General features: G+C 32.4%; 2 protein-coding genes across 6 annotated transcripts; one reads left to right on the forward strand and one right to left on the reverse strand.

Moving 5' to 3' along the window:
* Nucleotides 1-496: 496 nt before the first annotated feature.
* LOC105344048 (EF-hand calcium-binding domain-containing protein 7) lies at nucleotides 497-15624 on the reverse strand. 5 transcript variants are annotated; one of them, XM_034456609.2, is made up of 21 exons: nucleotides 15508-15624; nucleotides 13125-13260; nucleotides 12710-12775; nucleotides 12384-12529; nucleotides 12144-12230; nucleotides 11298-11403; nucleotides 11056-11109; nucleotides 9283-9327; nucleotides 8058-8858; nucleotides 7555-7596; nucleotides 6085-6126; nucleotides 5861-5952; nucleotides 5022-5163; nucleotides 4626-4732; nucleotides 3783-3937; nucleotides 3397-3530; nucleotides 2929-3077; nucleotides 2716-2838; nucleotides 1562-1651; nucleotides 1348-1455; nucleotides 497-1114 (listed from the first exon to the last, which is right to left on the reverse strand). In XM_034456609.2, the coding sequence occupies exons 2-21, from the start codon at nucleotides 13255-13257 to the stop codon at nucleotides 1040-1042; spliced, it is 2697 nt and encodes an 898-aa protein (XP_034312500.2). In that variant the 5' UTR covers nucleotides 13258-13260; nucleotides 15508-15624; the 3' UTR covers nucleotides 497-1039. The 5 variants fall into 5 exon arrangements, with proteins under 5 accessions (XP_034312500.2, XP_034312499.2, XP_034312501.2 ...); XM_034456608.2 differs by having other exon boundaries at nucleotides 8058-8882; XM_034456610.2 differs by lacking the exon at nucleotides 11056-11109 and having other exon boundaries at nucleotides 8058-8882.
* A 204-nt stretch (nucleotides 15625-15828) lies between these two features.
* LOC105344039 (dolichyl pyrophosphate Man9GlcNAc2 alpha-1,3-glucosyltransferase) lies at nucleotides 15829-22191 on the forward strand. The gene is made up of 14 exons (XM_011451615.4): nucleotides 15829-15986; nucleotides 16583-16667; nucleotides 17876-17965; nucleotides 18103-18191; nucleotides 18333-18412; nucleotides 18526-18590; nucleotides 18847-19023; nucleotides 19222-19357; nucleotides 19544-19629; nucleotides 20023-20107; nucleotides 20801-20871; nucleotides 21211-21279; nucleotides 21432-21573; nucleotides 21965-22191. Exons 1-14 carry the CDS (start codon nucleotides 15908-15910, stop codon nucleotides 22160-22162), a joined length of 1452 nt encoding a protein of 483 aa, XP_011449917.3. The 5' UTR covers nucleotides 15829-15907; the 3' UTR covers nucleotides 22163-22191.
* The last annotated feature ends 472 nt before the right edge of the window (nucleotides 22192-22663 follow it).

Here is a 22663-nt window from a genome sequence, read left to right on the forward strand (position 1 = left end):
ATTTTTTTTGGTATTTCATCTTGTTGGTTACAATTAAATTTTCATTACCTAGTAAACAAAAAAAAAACCAATCCCTGTTGCTCTTTGGATTTATATAATGATGAAAATAATTAGCTGATTATAGTCACTGCAACATGATGAAAATGAGTGTCACAATGTTAATTACCATTGTCTATATGCTTAAAACATTTTGGGTTTTTTACAAGCTAAAATGAAATTTAATTAACGTTTTATGAAAGAAAGAAAAAAGGTTTTTTTTCTGTGAAGAAAAATACTATAATTGTAAGTATAATTACAAACTAAAAAGGATAGCTTGCCTGTCATGACACAAAACAATTCTAAAACAAACTTTATGTATTGAATAATATTAAACAAAATAATTTAAGGCTCACTGGCCCTCTGCTAGGGAAAAAACCCTTTCTGGGATAAATTATTCTTTAATCTATATGTTTGTCAACTTCAAAGTTTATTTCAGTCAAATTTTGCACAATTCTGCTAGGGAAAAAACCCTTTCTGGGATAAATTATTCTTTAATCTATATGTTTGTCAACTTCAAAGTTTATTTCAGTCAAATTTTGCACAATTCTAAAACAAACTTTATGTATTGAATGATATTTTAAAAAATAATTTAAGGCGTACTGGCCCTCTGCTAGGGAAAAAAACCCTTTCTGGGATAAATTATTCTTTAATCTATATGTAAGGGTCAATGTACCTTAATTCATTATATATATACAGACAGTTTTGGGAGTCAAATACATGTACATATATCTACATGCAATATCTAAATGACTTGCTATCTGTTTTTATTAATGTCTCACTATTATTGTACATGTAACCCTTTCAAAAAACTACATGTAAATGCCAATAATAAAAAAAAATAAATGCTAGCTACCCTGCAGCTTATTGTACTGTTGTAGTTTAAAAGAGTTGGACAAAATCTGCCTCTAAGTCACAGTCCTGCTGCTATTTACGGGAATTACAATTACTGGAAACTTTAAGGAATCTGTAATACAATCAATCTATTCTTAATTGCATGATGTTATTTCTGAATACTCTCTTCGCACTTGACATTCCATTCATCATCTTCATTCTTTGGTGTAAAATGATACGCAATCTGAAAAATGATCATATACTTCTTAATATTTCTGTTCGCATGGTTCCAAGTCAAATAGAAATTCTTGTTATTACATAATGTATTCTTGAGTACATGCACAATAAATTTTCTAAATGTGAATTCCAAACCTACTCTATGCATTTGTTTCTAACCAATATTAACTGAAATCCATACATCGAATTATAATGCCATCAAGTTACCAATTAAAGAAGATGAGTTAAAAAGAAACTTACGATCTGAGACTGTGATTTGACAGAGAATGTTTCATCCAATGAGGGTTGATTTGTCAGACAATTTCGGCTGCCAGAACAATCGAGGTTTAAACGGACACTACTGTAAGACTGAAATGACACAAAAAGTTTGTTTATTCTATCAAGGTAACCTTCCTTTGACTGCAGAATTGACACAATTAAGTGAGTGTATTGACATTTGCTTTTTGTCGCGCACCTTGTTGTCTACTACAATGGTTGCTCTGGTGTCACTCATATATGTGTACATCGTCAAATCCTTCATTCCCTTCACCTTGGTGGCTTCACCCTGTGTAGAAAGCATGGGAAAAAATAATTTTTCAATCTTTGAGGAAGAAACAAAATCTATAAATTTTGATTATCATTTTTTTAACATTTCATATTACAGGTATACTTTTCTTGTTGTTTGTGTTTGGTGTTAATTTTCTGTATAAACAATATGCCTTTACAGGTTATTCAACAAAAATTTAATTGTCACGGTCTTTTAATTACATGTATATATCAGGTTATACACAAGTGAAATGCTGTCAATGTGACAGCAAACCGGGTTTTCATTTATGTGAATTGTATCCATAATCCATGTCAACCCGTATCCAGTGAAAAATGGAGTACCATATATGCAATATTTTGCCAAAAAATGACTAAGTTCAAAAGCTGGTATTTTTTCCCATAAATTATCGGAAATCAAAATCCTAGCAATATGCACACCTCTAATATAAGTATAATTTCTGATCTTGAAAACTGTAGGAGAAGTTATCCGTACAATGAGGGTACCCTATATGCAATATTTTGCCGAAAAAATGATTAAGTTCAATAGCTGGTATTTTTTTCATAAATTATCGGAAATCAAAATCCTAGCATGTGCACACCTCTGATATATGTACAATTGATCTGCAAAAGAACAACTTCCTATCTTGAGAACTGTAGGGGGAGTTATCCGTACAAAGAGGGTACCCTATATGCAATATTTTGCCAAAAAATGACTAAGTTCAAAAGCTGGTATTTTTTTCATAAATTATTGGAAATCAAAATCCTAGCAATATGCACACCTCTGATATATGTACAATTGATCTACAAAAGAACAACTTCCTATCTTGAAAACTGTAGGAGGAGTTATCCATACAATGAGGGTACCCTTTTGGCAGCCGCCTGCCCACCATTTTCACCATTTTAATATCCGGATTTTTCCATATGAAAACCCGGTTAAAAACTTAGAATCCAGATTTTGTAGGCAACAAGAAATGCATATTGAATAATGACAATCTGACTATTTGTCAAGAACCATAGGCCCTGACCAATATTACTCATAAATGAGAAAATAAAAGGAATAGACACTAGCTAATTTTCCTTTACCTTTTCCATCACAGACTGACACAAGGGACGCTGCAGTTTATCCATCATGTCTTCAATGGCGTCTACTTTGAATTCAGCATCATCACAGTCTTCTGTATAGACATCAATTACGAATGGACAAGCCTGCAACACAAAACACATCACATGATATCCTCAAGGACTTTCTGAGTGTGTAAATGCAGAGAAATCATTCAACTGTGTCGACCAAACTACCTCATCCATGACCAGCTCTTTGTTGATGCCCAGACTCTCCAGTGTCACCCACATGTCGTCCTCGTCTCCATTAGAATCCTCTGCCTCCATATCATTCAGCTGGAGGAAACCATTCTTTGTGATTTCGCCATCCTCAAGTTCCAGTCTCTCTGAAATGTAGACACGTTTTTTGCACCTAAAGAATCTATTACATGTAATACTCATAATATACATCATGTATATGTTGTAATTGCTATGTCCCATATGTTAAACTGAATTATCAATGACTGAGTTTAATTTGATAGTTTTATCAGTAAATGTGCAGATAAAAAATTCACACAGGTACATGCCCTGCTCAGAATACCTAATCACATTTATAACAAGAAGTCAAAATCTTCATTTCCAGTGCATGTACTTTTACATATTGTAATTATTAAACATAACAACAATGAATCAATATTTTTTCAAGAGGAGGAATATCCAACGTACCCTCCACCACCTCCCACTCATCATCGCCGACCTCCTCATCACTCGTCCGGATGTTGTACCAGTTGAACTCCTCCCGACTCATTGTCCCATTCCCGTCAAGGTCGGACAGGTCAAAGATGTCCTCTAGCACTTTCCTGTAAACAGACCTCTCCGTCATCAGCAAACACTAACAGTGTCACTTTCAATAAGGACAAGCTACATACAGTGTTACTGCCAAACATGACACTATTTAAGACTATGTAATTCATGTATGTCAACAGACCTTTGCAAAGAAATTGAATTAAACTCAATTACCGATAATTGATATAATTCCCATGAACTTGTAATTTGATGATTTCTTTCTTTTTTGTAATACTGAATTCACTCAGAATGAAGCTAATACAAACCTGAAGGCCTTTGTTATAGTATATTTTCCATCTTTGAGTTGTAGCAATTTTGCAGCGCTTGAAGGATCGCTCTCTCGTTTTTTAAGACGAGATGCTGTTGTGAAGGGAATGATGCGGTAGTTTCCTGCGTCCAAAGAACATTTCACTCCATATTTCTAAAAATGAAATTTTTACTCATCTGTGATCAAATATCATTGAACAATGCTTGTCTACCTACAACGAACAAACTTATAAATAAAACCCCATATGAATCATGTTAAGTAATATTTAAAGGTAGAATTAATTTAATTCAATCAAACTATCTATCAGCGATAGATATATTTCTGGAAAATTTAGGGATCCAAGCAATATTGAACTCTTGTCTCCTTCAACCAAACGCTCGGCTATTGCCGTTAATCTCCGACAAGCAAGAGAGACTCTCTGCTTGCCGGAGATTTACGGAGACAGCCGAGCGTCGAGTTGAACGAGACTATATTGAACTCTGGCGTAAGAATACATACAACTACAAAAAATATCTAAATTGTTCATACCATTTAAAATCTGGCTATTTTCAAGGTATTTATAAATAAGTTTCCTTAAAAAAAAATTTAGGGTACATTATTTTGAATTTATCAATTATTTTCAAGAACTAAGTCTTGTCAGCGGCTATGATTTGTGCTTTGGCCCAAACACTGTTTCACTTTTGGTTTGTCAGAGTAACTGCATAGGAGAGTTGATTAAAATCAACTCCCAAAAATCAAATTAACAGTAGATATTTTCACAGGAGGCATTTGATCATGAAAATATATGTACAAAGAATACATCAAATCAAATTATAGCTGTCAACTGAAGAGTTTTACTGACCCCCTTTGCATCTCTGTGCCTTGTAAACGTTATAAGGACATTGCCATCTTCATCCGGTTTGTCTCTCAGGATAAATAAGCCTGTGTCTATGACCTGGTCCGAATCAGCTGAACAAAATGTTACAGATTTTAGCTTTCATCTTACAGTTCAGTTTAAAACATAAATGCACATAAAAATTCAGCATTCACATATCATCTCTGTACTTGTGTCATATGTGAATGCTGATAGATTACATGTGTAGTAAAACATTTACGTGAACTGGATACAAGTACATGCATTTGTAAACTATCTAATATATGGCATTCAATAGTGTCTAAAAACTCAATCTATCACAACATACTTTACCGTTACAGAGAAAAAAAAAAGATTGCTATGAATCAATTGGTTACAACTCACCTTGACAGCGAGTTTTGATTGGCTGGATTGTGATCCACACGGATGTGTCCTCTGTCAATTTAAGATTATACTGATGACAGAGAAGCTTTTCTGTCTCTTCATCAATGTAAAACATCCCTTTACTAGTTGCATGTGTCCATTCCTTGAAAAAACAAAAATATCAAAACTTAATGAAAGTTGATCACTCTTTGTACGTTACAGAAGGATGGTATAGATGGGCATCACACTGCTATGTATAATCATATGGCTGAAATCCTCAAAGATATTCAATTGTTATGCATTGAAAAACATGTTGAAAACAAAAAAGAGTATGTTGTAAACTTGAAATGAAAATTTTACCACACAGAAAAAAAACTCATAACAAAATTTGATTGTTAATCATATATCTATTCTCTTTAGTCTGGGATGCATGTTTTGATAGCAATTTTGAAATTTAAAATGCAGGGTCATCTCTTAAAGAGCAACCAATCATAGTTGTCCTAAGAGTTGCATCAAATTAGCAGCAGAAATAAAACCTCAAGAGCAAGTGGAGTCTCTCTCTCTCTCTCTCTCTCTCTCTCTCTCTCTCTCTCCACAGCTGATTTCCTGTGTTGGAAAAGTTGCGTTTACAAACAGACTAACACATATTGGAAAAGATATTTCCAATTCAGATTCAATATTTCTTTGCATCATAGTTCTGAAATATGAACATGCAGATATCACAAGTCAATGAACTTCAAACACTTGTTACAAGTATTGCACATGATCTCGAATCATTTCACTGACACCAGATTTGATAAAATTAAAACAGTTTTATTCTAATTGCCGTAGAGAAGGTTTGATTGACTGTGAATGCTAACCTTTAGGTTTTTGGGTTCTGAAAGTTTAGCCAAGGAAGCTGCAGCCGGACCTTTGGACTTCTTGTTCCGTGGAGAGGGCTTTGGAAGATCATCTGTCAATTTTTTTTTAAAAATCCACTGAGTTTTTTTTTTTTTTTTTATACCAATTTTGAAGTAATGAAGTTTAATTAGAAAACCCATTCAATAGTTCAATAGTTTTGTGTACTCTTATTAAAAACACATACCAACACTAAGCAAAGACTTCCTTGATCCTGCCAATGATGCACCTAAAAAGAAAGATACAATATAGGAAATTATGGGGGAATTATTATGACCAAAATGATTTTTTCTTTTAAAGATTATCGGCAAGTAAAAGATTTTTATATATATGTAATTCTTTATCTATATAATAGAAGTCATTTTTTCTCAAAGCAAGAAAGGGATATGGAATTCTAAGAGCTTAAGCTTTTCTATTTTCAAGGGTTTTTCAAGGAAATGCCAGCAGAATATTAGGAGCTCAGCATTTTAAGCAAACTGTTTGCATTAAATGAAACCAGCGGTACCAAATACATATAATTACTTATACAACATGTTCAATTCTTTACTACTATATATGTATTATTGGAAAATATATACCAGGAAAGAGCAATTCCAAATTGAAATTAAAACATCACACTACAGACATATAGTTTCAATCATAGTGTCATGTTGCTGCAATAAAACTTGTAAGAAAAGAAGAAATCAGCCAGTCAAATGAATGATGAAGACAAACTGTTAGAAAATCCTCAAGGTTTGAAACACTGTCATACGCCTCACTGAATCCTCAAAGTTAAAATTCAGTCAAAAAGCATACTGTTATATTCCTGCATGTGTCCCATCCAAATCAGTGATTTTTTTTTATACAAAATAAAACACCTGTTATGAAGTTGAAAACACAATACCCATGACAATGATGTATATCTGTGACCTTTTACAGTGGAAAATGGTTTGCATGGCACAGTTATTCCCATTAATTTTGTTATAATAAATGACATGAGTATTCATCCTTTGTAAAAATTATACCAGTACAATATGATAACCCAATCATTGTCAGAGCTAAACTCCTTAAGAATAAATACTGTTATTTATACATATGATACTGTAAAGTTTTTATTTACGCTGGTGATTAAGCACAAGTTTTCTATGGTCAAACAATACGCATGGGTAATAAATACTATTTGCCACATTAAAGTTTTAATTTTTTTACCATACGTGCCGTGGTATTTTATGCAGTTTAAAGCTAACTAGTGTAAATTTCCCCCACACATAAATAAACACTTTAACAGTACTCCAAAACAAGTTTTAGATAACAATAAAAAATTTGTCAGGCACATTGAAAAATCAAACTACAGAGTTTTTATATTCCCTGTAATTATTCTTGAAAATAAAAAAGCTAAATAACAGTATTTTGACATCTATAATGATCAAAAATGGGTATCAGTTATTTGTTAAAACAATGATATTTATGAAAATTCAAAAATGAATGAAATTGACACACTGCAGCATTGAATTGGAAGTAAGCTACTGAGTGCCTGCAGGGGAGGTAAATGATGTGCTAATGAAAGCATGGAGAGCAGAACTCGTGTCTACTGATATAAGTTATGGCAATCAAGAATGAGAAAAAAAAAAGCAATTTATCAACCAGGTGAAAAAATAAAGACCACATGGACGTGTACCTGATTTTACGGAGGCAAATGAACCAAACATACTCCCTTCATCTGTTTAAAAGAGTCCACAATCAGTTAAAGCGGATGGTATAATATAACGGAAGAGGGTATGGATCAAGATTCAAGAATATTTTACCCAAACAAAATTTTCGATTCAAACAAGATGTCCAAAGAAAAGCAAAGTATATACCGGTAATGTGCCAATCATAAATATGCATACTTCCATTTACATTTTATGCTCTCCCAATCCCTTCATGTCAATCAACCCAGTTACTCATTTAGGTTTGATGAATTCAGAAATATTATTTAATATGTCCATATTATTAAGTTTACTTTGGAGATCATAAAAACATATACACTAGATTCATGTTTTAAAAGCTGTTCCAAGTAAAAAATGCCCATCTTTAATCATTGCCTATGCCGTACTATTCAATGATATATGACCCTTTTACCTTGGTAAACAAATCTGAATTTGAATTTCATTGAATATGAACCCCAGTTTTAGTGCTTACTGATTTGTCTCATTGATTTACTGTCCTTTCTAGCACGAGCAGTTGGCCTCACTCTGAGATTTTCCTCATCATCTGTAGCTGCTGCCTCTAATGCTGCATTAGACTCACTTTTGGATTTAATAGACACTTTCGATCCCATATTGGATTCTGGTCTAGACTTCAGGGAAACTTTAGATCCCATTTCCCCATGGGACTTGAGTGATGTTCTAGACCCCACATTTTCCTGTATGATAACATCACTGTCTTTTGACTTCAGAGATGCTTTTGATCCCTCAATTTCTCCTTTGGATTCCCTTCTTGAATGCAATGATACTTTGGATCCCATGCCTTCAGGTTTGTCTTCCTTGCTCCTCAAGGAGGCAGAAGACTTTTTAACTTCCTCGCTACTGATCCCATCACCTTTAGACCTCAGTGAAGCTCTGGAACCCAAACTATCTTTCTTTGTGTCAGACTTTAAAGAAGCCTTTGACCCTGAATCTAATGCAGTTCCTTCCTCTGTGGTTTTGACTGACACTTTAGATCCCATGTTTTGGTCTGTTGGTGCTGGCTCTGTCTCTTTCAGTGTACTACTAGATCCCATATTTTCCTCCTCTTGTCCTTCTTCCTCATTTTCCTTTACTGAACCTCTAGACCCCATATCTTGGGATTTGGACTGGTCTTCATTCTTATTTGATTTCAGTGAAACCCTTGATCCCTTGATAGATGCCTGGTCACTTCCTTTTGACCTCAGTGAAACCTTTGACCCCATTTCCTTTTCTGTTGTGGCATTTTCTTTGCTAGGATATTCTGACGGTTCTGGATCTGCAGGTGTGTCCTCATTTTTATCTTGTACAAGTTTATACAAATTGAAATTTTATTAAATTTTCACGCATGAAAAAATTTGTTTCCTCCATTAAAAATGCATACATGTATCTATCATAAAATCTTTAAAAAACAGACTAATTAAATGACCTATCAAAAAAAAAAGGATCTATCAATTTTAAAATAAAGTAGAAAACTTAAATACTCTACATCAGAGATGGTCCACAATGATGTGTGCAGCTCTCACCAAGCAGCTCTCTTATTTGACCCAAACAAAGGGCATTTCATCTAAACTAATTATGCACTAGATATCAATGAGATTAGGAATCTGATTATGACCACAACCATGCACTAATTAATTAACACCTTAATCAGGAAACCTCTCTAAGTGTACCGACTACGGAAAAAAAATGTGTTTCTTTACCTTTATTTGATCTGGAAGAGGCAGACATGGGTCTCTCACTGTAACCTGTAAAAAGACCAAACAATATATAGCCACATAGCCTATTGAAATATACGAAGTTTCAATATGTCAATAAATTAAATTACTCTCTAATTAATGAAAATTTTTGGTCATTGATAATATCTCTTTTAAAAGATCATTAAAGGAAAAAAAAAACATATTAAAAAAGAAAACTATGATAAACAGAGGGTTTTTAAAAACTAAATAAACAAACTAAAGAGAGAATTTTATAAAAGGAATGTAAATACATTTTTAAAGGTGGAAAATAAGAAACAAACAAAACACAAAATATAAAGATGGGAAGAAAGGGTAAGGACAAAAAAACAACTGGGCAAAAAAAGAATTTCTAATTTTCTGGTTATGGTAATTTAAATTCAGAACTTGGAAACATGAAATGTATTCCATCTAGATCTCCATTCTTCAAGACTATAAGAATGTACTAAAAATAACAATAAGAATAGTGTGTTGATTAAAGACCCTTTCTCGGTAACTGCGGTACTGCTCTTTTGCAGGGCAAAATGACATAGTTTGGTGAAATATGACGTAACATCAATTGTCTCAATTACATCATTTAATTATCTGCTTAGCAAAACTTACGCAAAGTATATCAATTTGCCCTGCAAGAGAGCAGTACCGCAGTTATCGCGAAAGGGTCTATTAGTCAACATCAAAATATATATCTATGTATATGTATCAGTATTGGAATTTTTTTTTTTAATTACATAGGGAGTCTTAAATATCAATTAAGTTTCATTACTCCCATGTACACTAAATTAGCTTGAACTCGTATGTTTTATTTTCTATAAGGATATATCAAATTAATTTTCCAAGAACAAAAATGTTCTTGAAAATCACAAAATTTCACCATATATGGAACCAAATATGATAAAACGATAAAACTTGCTAATTTTATAGAGAAATATAAATATTCACTGAACAGTAAGGGATTTTTTAAATACTTTCAAATGAATACATATAAGAATCATTTCATCAAGTGTGTGTAGAATGAATCATTGACCATTCAGAGAAAACACATTTACCACACCATGAATGACATATTGCTTGGATCACTCAGTGATATCATAGAAAAGGTGGTATACATGTACATTACATGATAACAGTACAATACCAGTATGTTCCACACAGTGATATGTCACAATACACAGTACCATTGTATACTAGTATATATGAAAGCTTTCAGGCTAGAGAAAAACTCTTGATGGCTCTCTTAAGAAAAGTAATTGGTTGCAAAGCTAGGCACCATTGTGCCTCTTGAAGGATGTTTAAATTGCATCTGATATATTGCAAGCAAAACATACAGTGTACTATTAAACTGCATTTACAAAGATATATTTCAAGCATGATTGTCGACTCTTTAGCTTTTCTCTGATAGATTTTTTGACTTACAGGCAATTTCAAAAGCCAAAATTAAGTTTGTTGAGAGCTTGTGAATATACATATGAATATAGGATCTAATTTATCTTTGTATCTTTATATGGAATTTCACAATGCAAATTTTAAAAATCAATACACTTAAATCTAATACATGTATCACAGTATTGACTAGCAATTCTATCATGACATGGAATATCAAACTCCTGTAGGGGAAAAAAAATGTAATTAAAAAATTACATGTATTAAAAAATGAAGCTTTGATTAGTATTAGCAAAATGGATGGGAAGTGTGCAAAGACTGTGATGCCACGCCAGTGAAAACTGTTGGGGGGGATCTTACTTTTCACAGATGCTGCTGATCTCACTGAGACCTGAGAACCTGACCTAGAGTCACCTGTTTGTACAAGATTTTATTTTAACATTCAACAAACACAGAACTCATTCTTGTTTCTCCAAAATAAAAAAAAACCATTGACTAAAACTAAAGCCAAACTAAGATTAACTTTACGATAATTGGTACTTTAGGTGCTTTGTTTAATTCTATATTTTCGTGTAGCTTTATTTCCTTTTTGAATGCCTTACTTGTTTTTGTCTGATCTTCCTTCCTTCTTTTAAGTTCTTTTTTCTCCATGATCTTCCTTGATACTTTCTTACATTCCTCTGTTGTTTCCATGATCATCTTGCAAAACTTAGAAGACAAGAGACTGAATTATGGTCTCAAGTTATCAATCCCCATATACATGCATCATTTGGACACCTAACTACTGTAAATGTGGTAATTTACGCATGGGGGAAATTTACACTAGTTTCGCAGTAAGATGAAAACCACATAAAATACCCCCGCATGTACGGTAAAAAAATCCAGTTTTCGCATATTTAATACCCATGCGTATAACTATTGTTTGACTATAGAAAAGGAGTACCGGTACATAACCACGAGCGTAAATAGCCACTTTTACAGTACCTGGTTTGTAGCATGACTCATGGGGATCAGAGAAGGCTGGCAAAGAGGGTCCAAAATTTAACATGGATATATCTTAATATGAGATGTAAATTTAAAGTAATAACTGAATTGAATTTGACAGTAATACGGAATAAAAAATTGCAAATTAATTTCATCTGACAAATTTCATATCAATTTTTACAAAAAATACAGCATGCTCTACTTTGGCCATACATTTATGTTGTGACTTGTAAAGCTTTATAAGTGAGTTGTACTCATAATCATGCGGTGCATGAACATGTGAAAACTTTATATAAACAGGCAATACACATAAATGTTATACCTTGGCATAGTCAAACTCCAAAGATAGATATTTATAAATAATATTTTTTTCAAGATATTAATTCATTTAAAAGAGAAAACAATTGGATCGCAAATGCTTCAAATTAAATTTTAGTGGTCTTCAATATAAATAGTTTTATTACTTCTCCATAGTCCAGACGTCCATCTTTGTTTTCGTCCACTTCATCAATCATCTTTTTGACATCTGAACGGCTCATCTTTTCACCTTTCTACAAAGTTTTCAACATAAAACAAACAATATTAACATGTACTTTGAAGGAAGAACATGTACATGTTACAACATTTTTCAATTTTATTTTTCTTTAATTTTGTTTATCTATTTTTTTTTTTATTTGGGAGGGGAAAAGGGGTAGTAGGCTTACAGTGGTCATTATTTTGTAGAGCTCCTCTAATGAAATATAACCATCTCCATTAATATCTATCTTCCTAAATGCTTTCATCAAGTCATCCGCTGTGGTGGCTTTTTCTTTTTTGCAAATGTCCACAAACTCATCGAATGTCAAGTGCTCTGCAAAATCATGTCAATTTACGAAAGTATGTTCATCAATGATTTTATATTTATAACATTTAAAATTTCTAACAGCATTCAAAATTTCAAATCTGATAATGTTTCAAATTTCAAAATAAGAGGATAGTTTCAATCATGTGGATGCATTTGAATTATCATGCTATCATAATTCATATTTACCTGTGTCAGATTTCCAGTATCTGGCTAAAACTTTCTTTGATGGATTTCTTCCTGCCTGCTGTAAAACTGAAAGGACAAAAGTAGATAATCAGACTGAAAACCCCAACCAATAAAACCAATAATGATGATTTATCAAATTAAATGCAACCCATTATCATATTTTTCAATTCAGAGGATTTATAGGGGTAGCTCAAAGTTTAATAAGAGTTCAAAATAAGTAATGTCTTATTTTTCTAGACTTAGTCACATATTTCAAGTAAAGATTCATGCATAGAATCATGTATTGGTAGTAGTAACCATTAATTAATTGATCTCAAAACTGGTCAGATTTTGTGTTACATTTGAATGATGTATTTCAAAGTTTTCATTAGCATTTTAGGATTAGTAGTTCACTGTACCGGTATATATCACACACCTTGCACTAGGTCTTCTACAGAATCAATCTCATCCTTGACACTTTCATAGATGGAGAGGTAAGCTGCTTTACACTCAAGATAAAACTCCCCATTATCTCCAGTCATGGAGACTCGACTGGACCGTCTTGACATAATCTACATAAAACAAATTTAAATATCTTTATCTTAATTAAAAAAAAAAAGAAGAAAGATTTTTAATCACTGTTCATTTCCAGGGACAAATCTACTAGTATATTTATATGTCCCTGTCACTTCCCATTTCTGAAAATTGTAACATGAGATTCCTCTAACCTCCGCTTTTATATTGGGACGCACGTCCCATTAATATTAAAAGGGGGGTTTGGAGTCAGAAGAATCTCGGATTATGGTAATTGATGACAATTTCCCTTACCTCACACACTGAAAACCCAATAACCAATCATGTATATAGACTTGTCTTACTGACTATATGCCAATTAACAATATGAACTTTTGTTGTTCAATTTTATAAATATCGCATAGGACATATCGCATGTTTCTAAAGTATACGACATTTTACATTTTTTGGCTTCCTTGTGTATCTAATAATTACTCCTAACAGTTTGTTAACGGTATAAAAGTGGTAATTAGCCATAATATCAATTTAAATTATAGCCCCGATCATTTAAAAACTCGTTAATTAGATAGCGTGTCACGTGGTACAGTGACGTCACATGCGACCTTCTTCGAACAGCTGATTGTAAACAAATTGTAGGATTAGCACCATCTTCTTTAAATTTTGACATTTATTCACCATGTAAGTTGTTTTTTTTACATGCTGACTAAATTAAAAGAATCTTATAATTCAGTCGTACATGTTTGAGCCACTAGTACGGATAAAAAACGATTATATTGCCGAAAAAGCGACGATGAAGTCGGCAATGACGATCAAATTGATCGACGTGTAAACATTGTAAACACAACTTAATAAGGATTGTAGCTCAAATAAATCTGTTAAAGGTGTTTATTTATTAAAATCTTCAACAGTCTTGGTTTTTCGCGTTCCTAACTACTCAGAATGTTCATTATTGTAAAACTGTGGTGCACAAGAAGTTTGTTTCTTCGGCAGTAACTGATCACAACTTTCTAAGGTTGTTTACTCTATATTACACTGGATTATAAAAGCAGGCAAGAACGTTTCCCTTAATTATTGTTTATTTCTGTAAGATCCCATCTCCGTATTTTTTTTATCCATTTACGTATAAATGTATATCAACAAACTTTGTCTATTTCTCGCGTAAACAATCAATATCGACAACTGGATCCATGACTTCTCCCACAAAAAATAAAACTCACAGAAATCTCACCTACAGTACTAAAATTATGATTTCTGAAGAGGTGAGCTACATGTATGAATGAAGAAATCATGTATACAAAACCGATGCATACATGAACGTATAGTTTAACAATATGAAAAAGAAAACAGCTAATGAAGCGAGGCGGTATCCAAAATGGCGTCCCCTCTCGTTATTTTTCTCCGATGAACTTGCGTTTTGTACACAGGCCCCTGTGCATAAACTTCTATTTTTTTCTTTTTGAGAAATGAATACGATTTATTTATGAAACTGTAATTACAAAAATGTACCATATAATTAATAATATATGAACTGAATGTTTATTCATAAATCCTCTCGTCGACAGATAGACCCCTATTTGTCACAAGATTTCCACATACTTTCGTAAGGGAAACTTAAAAAAACAACAGTCCAAATCCCCATTTTCGGTGGCTAAATCACCCACAGGAGGCACAGAACACCATCATGTCCCGTTATCGACAATTTAATAGGTGATAATTAGTTTAATTGTCGTTTAAACCTAATCCAATTACAAAGATGGCTAACAGCACCTTCTCGCTCGAGGTCGCATATGACGTCACACATCATGGCGGGTAGATCGAGAGAAAAAATATGCATATCGCGACATTTGAATTTCACCGCTTTCAAACTCACGAATTAGGCAGAATATTTTATGAAAACGTTAATAAACTTGATTTTTAATGAGTATAGAATGATTTAATTTAAAAAATACCGAAAATTGAAAAACATGCGATATGTCCTTTAAGGGTCCTCCAAACACTGTAAACTTTTAAAGACAGAACTTCAAAACATGGAAAGGAGATACCTTATCCATGGAAACTTGAATAAAGCATGACACTAACAAATTAATTAAGATTGCTATTACTCATAAAAGTCCGTGCATATTTGTGAAGTATTTTAAGATTCAAAGCTCCTGAATCTTGACAGTCAAAGAACAGTTTTTTTCAATTTTCTATGTTCATTCACTAAAAATGACACACAATTATTTCTTAAACAACATTTGTAAACGATTGAAAGCTTGTATGATTAAAAAGCGTAGTTTTCATACCTTTTAAAACAGTGTCAACACATACAAAAACAAGATTAAACAGAGTTAGAAGAAATGAAGGAAACCATGAACGCCGAACATGCGCAAAAAGTTGTTCCTGTTTCGATACAATTAATTGTACATAGTTGATTCGTTAAAAGTATCTAAATGTATAAAATAATGTCATTACAATTGGAAAGCGAATCATTTTACAATAAGCAACTATAACTTAGAGCAGATAAACCTTATTTTGAATTAATTCTGACTTTATCGAATAAAGTAAATTTCCAGGCGACTTCGAATATACTTACGAACGCTCTACGAAAAATTGTTGTTTTCTTATAATCAGGTGAACGTTTAATAAAAGGACAAATTTGGACGTCAAGATGGTTAAGTTAAAAGCAAATTATAAACACTGAATATGTATAAGTCGGGATACGTAGTTGCTTTGCTCGTTGCTGTTTTAGCGAGATGGCTGGTCTCGCTTCACAAATACTCGGGTATGAACAACTAATTGTATACATAACTTTTTTTTAAAGATCTTTTTTTGGTTGGATATGAGCAAGTTTTTATTTACATGAGAAAAATTCGAAAATTGACAGAGTAAATTCGAAACGTAATACATGTACTCTCATTCGCTCATTATACCAGGGACGTATATACCAGAGACATAATAATATTTATGTCTCTGGTTCCTTATTTAATGCAGCTGTTATGAATCGCCTTAATTTAAAAAAAATCTCAAGTTTTTATTTTTATATATTTGTCTCTGATTTTAATAGATAATTAAACTGCAATTGATAGATTCATAGTGTTTTGGGTTTTTTTCATTGGTCTCATCATCTATAATTTCAATAAGTTTGATGAAAAAACAATGATAATCGACTCACCTGAGCTCAGGACTAAATGAAATTATCACTGCCAAATTAAGATTTGCTTGTAGTTTTTTCATTTTTCCACAACATAAATTTTACTCATCTTGGAACCAGTATTTAATACATAGAGAAGAAAAAAGATTGATAAATAGTGCAAACCACAAAAAATCTAGATATTTTGCTGCATGTAAATTATAGATTTATCTGTTTTGATTTTAAAGGTGCTGGCAATTCTCCGATGTATGGTGACTTTGAAGCCCAGAGACATTGGATGGAAATAACATACCATCTGCCTCCACAGCAATGGTATACAGAAACCAGATAAGACTAAAGCTCATAAGAGAGTTTATATATAGTGAATAAATGCATTATTTTGAATATTTTCATATTATTTTCAAAAAGCTTTTGCAATAATTGCATCACATTTGGAATTGAATAACTTTGGTGAATGAATAATAAACTTTCCAGAGTATTAAATGCGTTAATTTTTTGTTAAATAAATGCTATTAGAAACAAAGTTTAAACTTGGGATCTTAATTGTAGACCAAAAGGGGTCTTGGTAATGAACCTTATACCTTGGGTGTGGAGGGGAAGGGGGTCAATGTGAATTGATATGAAATTATTTGCTTAACTTTTAAATTAATTTTTGGAACTACATGTAATGCATTCATGTTATTCATGAAAGTTTCTGAATTATTTGTGAAAATATTGCATTATTATATTCTGTAAATATGAAAACGGTATGCATTAATTCACCAAATTTTTGCATCTATGCATTAGACCTTTCTATTAAGTTGATACAACAGTTATAAGCAATTCAGCTCACAATTCATTCTAGTTTAGTTTCAAAATTTCTTCAAGCACTCACCTCTTACAATACTAGTATGATGTGTCTGGACTTTCTATCTGTCTGAAACCTGTACATCACTCCTTTTGAACAGTTATACTTGGTTACCTCCAAGATCAAAGTCATGGCAATGATAAGATACATTGCTTTTTGGGTAGTTCTATTTCAAAAGTCAGCAATTTATCATGGCACTCCTACATCATTATCTATCCAGGTTTCATTTTTTTGAGAGGCATGTTAAGTTCATACGGTAAGTTCAAGGTAATCAAGTTCAAAGATCATAAATGAATAATCTTAAATTCTTCATGATTATAGATTGGTTTCTATTGAACATGTTGAGTTTTAAATTTCTTGTTGTTGTAAGTACCAGGAAATGTCTTTTGTGTATAGTCTTAGTGTCTATTGGTATTGTTGAAATCTTGTTTTCCAGACCATCGTTATAAAGATATTATGGGTAAACTTGTTTCCTCAATTGGTATTGAGTTAAAAAAAAAAGAAGAAGAAAATTTATATGTTACATTATAACCATTATATGTCTTCTTCTGTGACAGTTAATTTACAGTGGAAAGGATTTCAATATCTCTTATTACATTCCCAAATATGTATCATATATACATTGATATACAATAAAGATTATTTACTGGTATATATGTTTTAATTTTTGCAGGTACTTCAATAGTACAAATAACAATTTATTGTATTGGGGGCTGGATTACCCCCCTTTAACAGCATACCATAGCTGGCTATGTGGATTTGTGTAAGTAGAGAGAGAGAGAGAGAGAGAGAGAGAGAGAGAGAGAGAGAGAGAGAGAGAGAGAGAGAGATGTCCATATTTAACAGAACCCTATTTTTTTTCTAAATGATGATCATAACTGATTTTTTTTCTGGTTTCAGCGCAAATAAAATAAACCCATCCTGGGTTGCCTTGAAAGAGTCACATGGGCATGAAAGCTATGCTCACAAATTGTTCATGAGATATACAGGTACACAACTGATTTCAATTTGTTAACTTATGAAAAAAAAACCAGAATATTGGAAATTATTCAAATATGAAAAGTACCTGGTACGAAAAGATTACGGTAATTGCCAATCTGCACTTCTTAAATATTTTTTTTCATATCTAGTGATATTGGCTGATGTTTTCATATTTTTCCCTGCTGTTGTTTTGTTTTTTGCTCAACAAAAACTTCAACTACAAGACAAGGTAAGATGATTATCAACAAAAAGATATCAAGTTTTGAAAATTTTTTTACAATAGTTTTAAGTAAATATTTCAGAGTTACTGCCCTTTGAACTGCATACTGTTTGATTCATTAGGTCAAGATGTCGCTAGTTGTTTTGATGTATCCCGGCTTCATTCTGATTGACCATGGACATTTTCAGTATCCTCCAGGAATAAAAGATAATTGTATAATCAAATAAGACAAAAATAATAACTGAAGAAATTCCTTTTAGTACAAATATATGTATTGGATAAGTTTTGTGCCCTAAACATTTTAGAATTGTAAATAGATTTGCTTTATGCATGTACCTAAGAATATAACATACAATATAATATTAATACATGTATAGTGTTTTCAAAAGACAGCATATTCTGGAAATTAAAACAAGCTTGCCGATTCCTTAACTTGTACAAAGATACAACTGTGTCAGTCTAGGATTTGCCTTGTTTGGAGTTGTCTGGATTTGCAGGGGATTCCATCTTTGGGGCTCCATATGCTTCTCTCTGGCCCTGAACTACAAGCAAATGGAGCTGTACCATGCCTTACCATTCTTTTGTTATTTGTTGGGGTGGTGCCTTCAGAAATGGTCCAGGTATTATGTTCACATTTTATGTTCTCAGCATTTTTTCTGTGAAGAAAACACTTTTCTTTGAAAGTTTGTACAATTTTTCAACAAAAATATATGTATCACAAAAATGAAAGATATGCTTCAAACTAAGAAAGAATTACATGTATTGAACATAACAAATAATGAGGGTTTTGTTATATAAACTAATAACATACTTTTTAGGATACCTCAGCTGTTTAGAATAGCTGTAACTGTCATATCAACCTTCTTGGTTTGTTGGCTGCCCTTTTTAAGATCCAAAGAAATGGTCCTACAAGTTCTCCACAGAGTTTTTCCACTGGCCAGAGGACTGTATGAGGTATAACAAAGCATAGATTGCTGCAATCAACAAAATAAAATGATTTTATTTTCAGAGTATCATGTTCATGCAAATACTATGTATCTCCTTTTAAAAAAAAGATTTTAGGGATTGTAAAAAAATATTATATGCATATAAATGGATTAGTGGTAAGTTTTTTATTAGAAGGAAAAATTATATTTTTAGGACAAGGTTGCCAATGTATGGTGTAGTTTGTCAGTCCTCATCAAGTTGAAGCAGATGTTTACAGTAGATCAGCTGGTTTTGATATGGTAAGATCTAGAAAATGTAGGTAAGCTACTTTAGCTAAGTTGATAGGTGGTAATTTAAAAAAAAAAAAAAAGAATGTCAGCACTACTTAATTAGAAGAAGAAAAATAGTACATGTATATTTTTGTTAATTTGAATTCAGTGCTTTTAAAAGTTAAGGCATATGTTCAGAAAGAGAAATTCAAGGTGAAAATAAGAATTGAAGAAATAATATTTTAAGAAAACAATATACAACACACAACCACTCCAAAAATACCGAATATCAAAAGGTTCACTTTGGTGTGTATCATATAAGATAAACATTACCAGCAAAGTTAGTTCTTGTCTGATGGATTACATGGTCCTTTGTTGGATTATGGATTTATTATAGAACTATTTTTTTGGGGTATTTTCCAGCCTTCTGAGCACTCTTGTGTGTTTATTGCCATCTTCACTTCATCTGCTTTGTTTTCCAACGACCAGAAACTTCAAAATATCTCTAGTAAGTGCAGAGCTATAGTTTAAACTACCATCATTTACTTTTGAATCATTCAAATTCGTGGGGGCCAATTTTCGTGGATTATGACTTTTTTTCTGATTCGTGGAGGTGTAAATTCGTGGATGTGTCGGTTACTGTTTCAGCAACAAAGATAACTCTTCCTAAAATTGTTTTTCGTTGAGGATTTAAATTCGTGGGGGAGGGCTACCCACAAATACCACGAAAATTGAGCCACCACGAATTCTAATGATTCCACAGTATTGTATTTTTATTTTGACTTCTTATTGCTTCATAAATGATTGTATTTTATATATTGTATTTATAAACACAATCATTTACGTAGCAATTGGAAGTCAAAATTAAAAAACATATTTATTAATGTACACTGTTTGTGTACTGATACACTTATAGCTACATAACTTAAATGATTTAATTCAAGTTAAGTTCTATACACAAGTAACTGTACTGGTGTTCATGAAATTATTTTTTTCTGGTTTTATTTTTCATACAGATTTTTGTGTGAACAGCTATATCAAAATAATTATCAACAACTTGTTATTAATGTTCACTCTAAGCATAGAAAAGGTAAATCATATTCTTTAATCTTTTTTGCTTATTTATGAACCATGTCATGTTACTATAAATGAATAAAAAAAATAGACACAAATGCACATGAAATCTGTTTATTACTTGCAGGTCAATTCCTCCTTAGTCTTCTTCCTCTTCTCATTCCATGTACACGAGAAATCCATTCTGATACCAGCACTGTAAGTGATGTCTTTCAGCTCATGAATCATGTTCTGCCACTTAATAATTAACACAGGCTATCTTAGTGATGAGAATAAGTGGGAGTTTACTTTGTCAAATATACTGCTTCGTATTGAAAGAATCTACTTGTCATGAAGTGGACTTTTCCAGTAAAATTAAAAATCTGATAAAAGCAGAGCAATTTTTTGAACTATCATTGTGACCAAAAAAGCTATCATGGCAAAAGTCTTTGTATTTTTATATTGACCCTCATAGTTGATGTTTTTTATGTTATTTTAGTAATGGATGGGGGTTGTCATTGTTTTGCCTACTTTAGAATATGAGTCTTTCCATTCCAGGGCAGTGTCACTCCTTGTACACGACTACCCTTTTTGGTGTGTCTGGTTCTACTTTATATCAACATTTAGGTAGGTGTTTGCAATTTTCTCGGGGATTACTAATGGCCAATGAAAAAAAAAAACTAGTCTTAATGATATTGAATTAATGACGTGTGTCATTCCATACAAAATTGACTTTTTGGTTCTAATTCATTTTATGATTTGGATAATTTGTGTTACAGCATGCTTCCACTGTTTGTGAAAGACGATTTGGTTATGGCTGCTGTGGCAACCACAGTCTTACATGCTCTCATATGTAAGACATGCCTGAACATAAGTTCAACAAAAGATGATCAGCTTTTAGATAGAGCTAAAACCACATTGGTATGTTTTACGACAAGTGAAAATTATAGGTGATATGCAATGACTCAGACACCTTGTTATACAGGTTATCTTAACAATGTTGAAGACTAGCTGATATTACAAACTTCCGAGACCTAAGTATTCAGAGCGAATTAATGCTCGTGAGCACTCGCCAAAATGCCCTATACCCACAACACAAATTTTGACAAGCACTCTCTAAGCTGAACACACCTTTGGTAAATGTAATCATTAAGTGTATTTAAGAAAAGTTAATATTGATAATCTGCAACAAATATTTCAATTGTTTCCACACTTTATACAGTAAATATTCATCTGCTATACATTTTAAATTATTTAAATTGCATGCAGTTGTACAAAATCATTTTACATATGGTATCTTATTGTCTTTTAGCTAAAATTGTCAATGATGGGAGCAGTTTTGCTGACAGTTGCCAGCCTCATCTTGACTCCACCACCAAGATACCCAGATCTTTTCCCAGTCCTTGTCTCCATTTATTCTTGTGCTCACTTTGTATTGTTTTTGGCAGCTTTTCACTATTTCCAATTTCAGTCACCTTCTCAAAGTGCAAACGTGAAAAAAGTGCAATAAAAAAAATTAAAAAACACAATTTTTGTTTTTTTTTTGTAAATTTGAATGAGAAACTGGGTTTTAGCTCACCTGAACCGAAGGTTCAGAGAGCATATGCTACGAAATAAAATGTTACAGGGAACTTTTGTTCAGGTGAGTGATGTGGCCCATGGACCTCTTTCAACTTATCAGATAACAATCTCCCATGCAGAGTTGTCGTTCGTTCCTCTCTCAGAATTTATTAGCCGATGGTAGAGAGTGGCGAAATAATTGTAGCAAAATGTGATGATAAAAATTGGGATCATCCCTGATAATTTTAAGATTAAGTTTGCACACATGTTTAGCATAAATCATATAAATAGTGTTGTTGCAAAAATAATGTTTTTATTTTAAAATTCTTTCACATATGCTTAAATCATTTATATAATTTGAATTAAACTAGGTTTTCATTTTAAATACCAACAGAAATTTCTTGCGTATTATAAAGATAGAAAGAAGATTATTAGTAGATGTAATCGAAAA

Source organism: Magallana gigas, chromosome 7 (genome assembly GCF_963853765.1).
Source record: "Magallana gigas chromosome 7, xbMagGiga1.1, whole genome shotgun sequence".
Classification (NCBI taxonomy): Eukaryota; Metazoa; Mollusca; class Bivalvia; order Ostreida; family Ostreidae; genus Magallana; species Magallana gigas.

Coding starts and splice junctions, on each gene's coding strand:
- LOC105344048 (XM_034456608.2), bottom strand. CDS start 13,257: ATGTCAAGACGGTCCAGTCGAGTCTCCATGACTGGAGATAATGGGGAG. Junction 12,231..12,383: donor TCTACAAAATAATGACCACT/GTAAGCCTACTA, acceptor AAAACTTTGTAG/AAAGGTGAAAAGATGAGCCG. Junction 1,115..1,347: donor TCAAATCACAGTCTCAGATC/GTAAGTTTCTTT, acceptor ATCATTTTTCAG/ATTGCGTATCATTTTACACC.
- LOC105344039 (XM_011451615.4), top strand. CDS start 15,908: ATGTATAAGTCGGGATACGTAGTTGCTTTGCTCGTTGCTGTTTTAGCG. Junction 17,966..18,102: donor AGCTGGCTATGTGGATTTGT/GTAAGTAGAGAG, acceptor TTCTGGTTTCAG/CGCAAATAAAATAAACCCAT. Junction 19,630..20,022: donor GATCAGCTGGTTTTGATATG/GTAAGATCTAGA, acceptor GGTATTTTCCAG/CCTTCTGAGCACTCTTGTGT.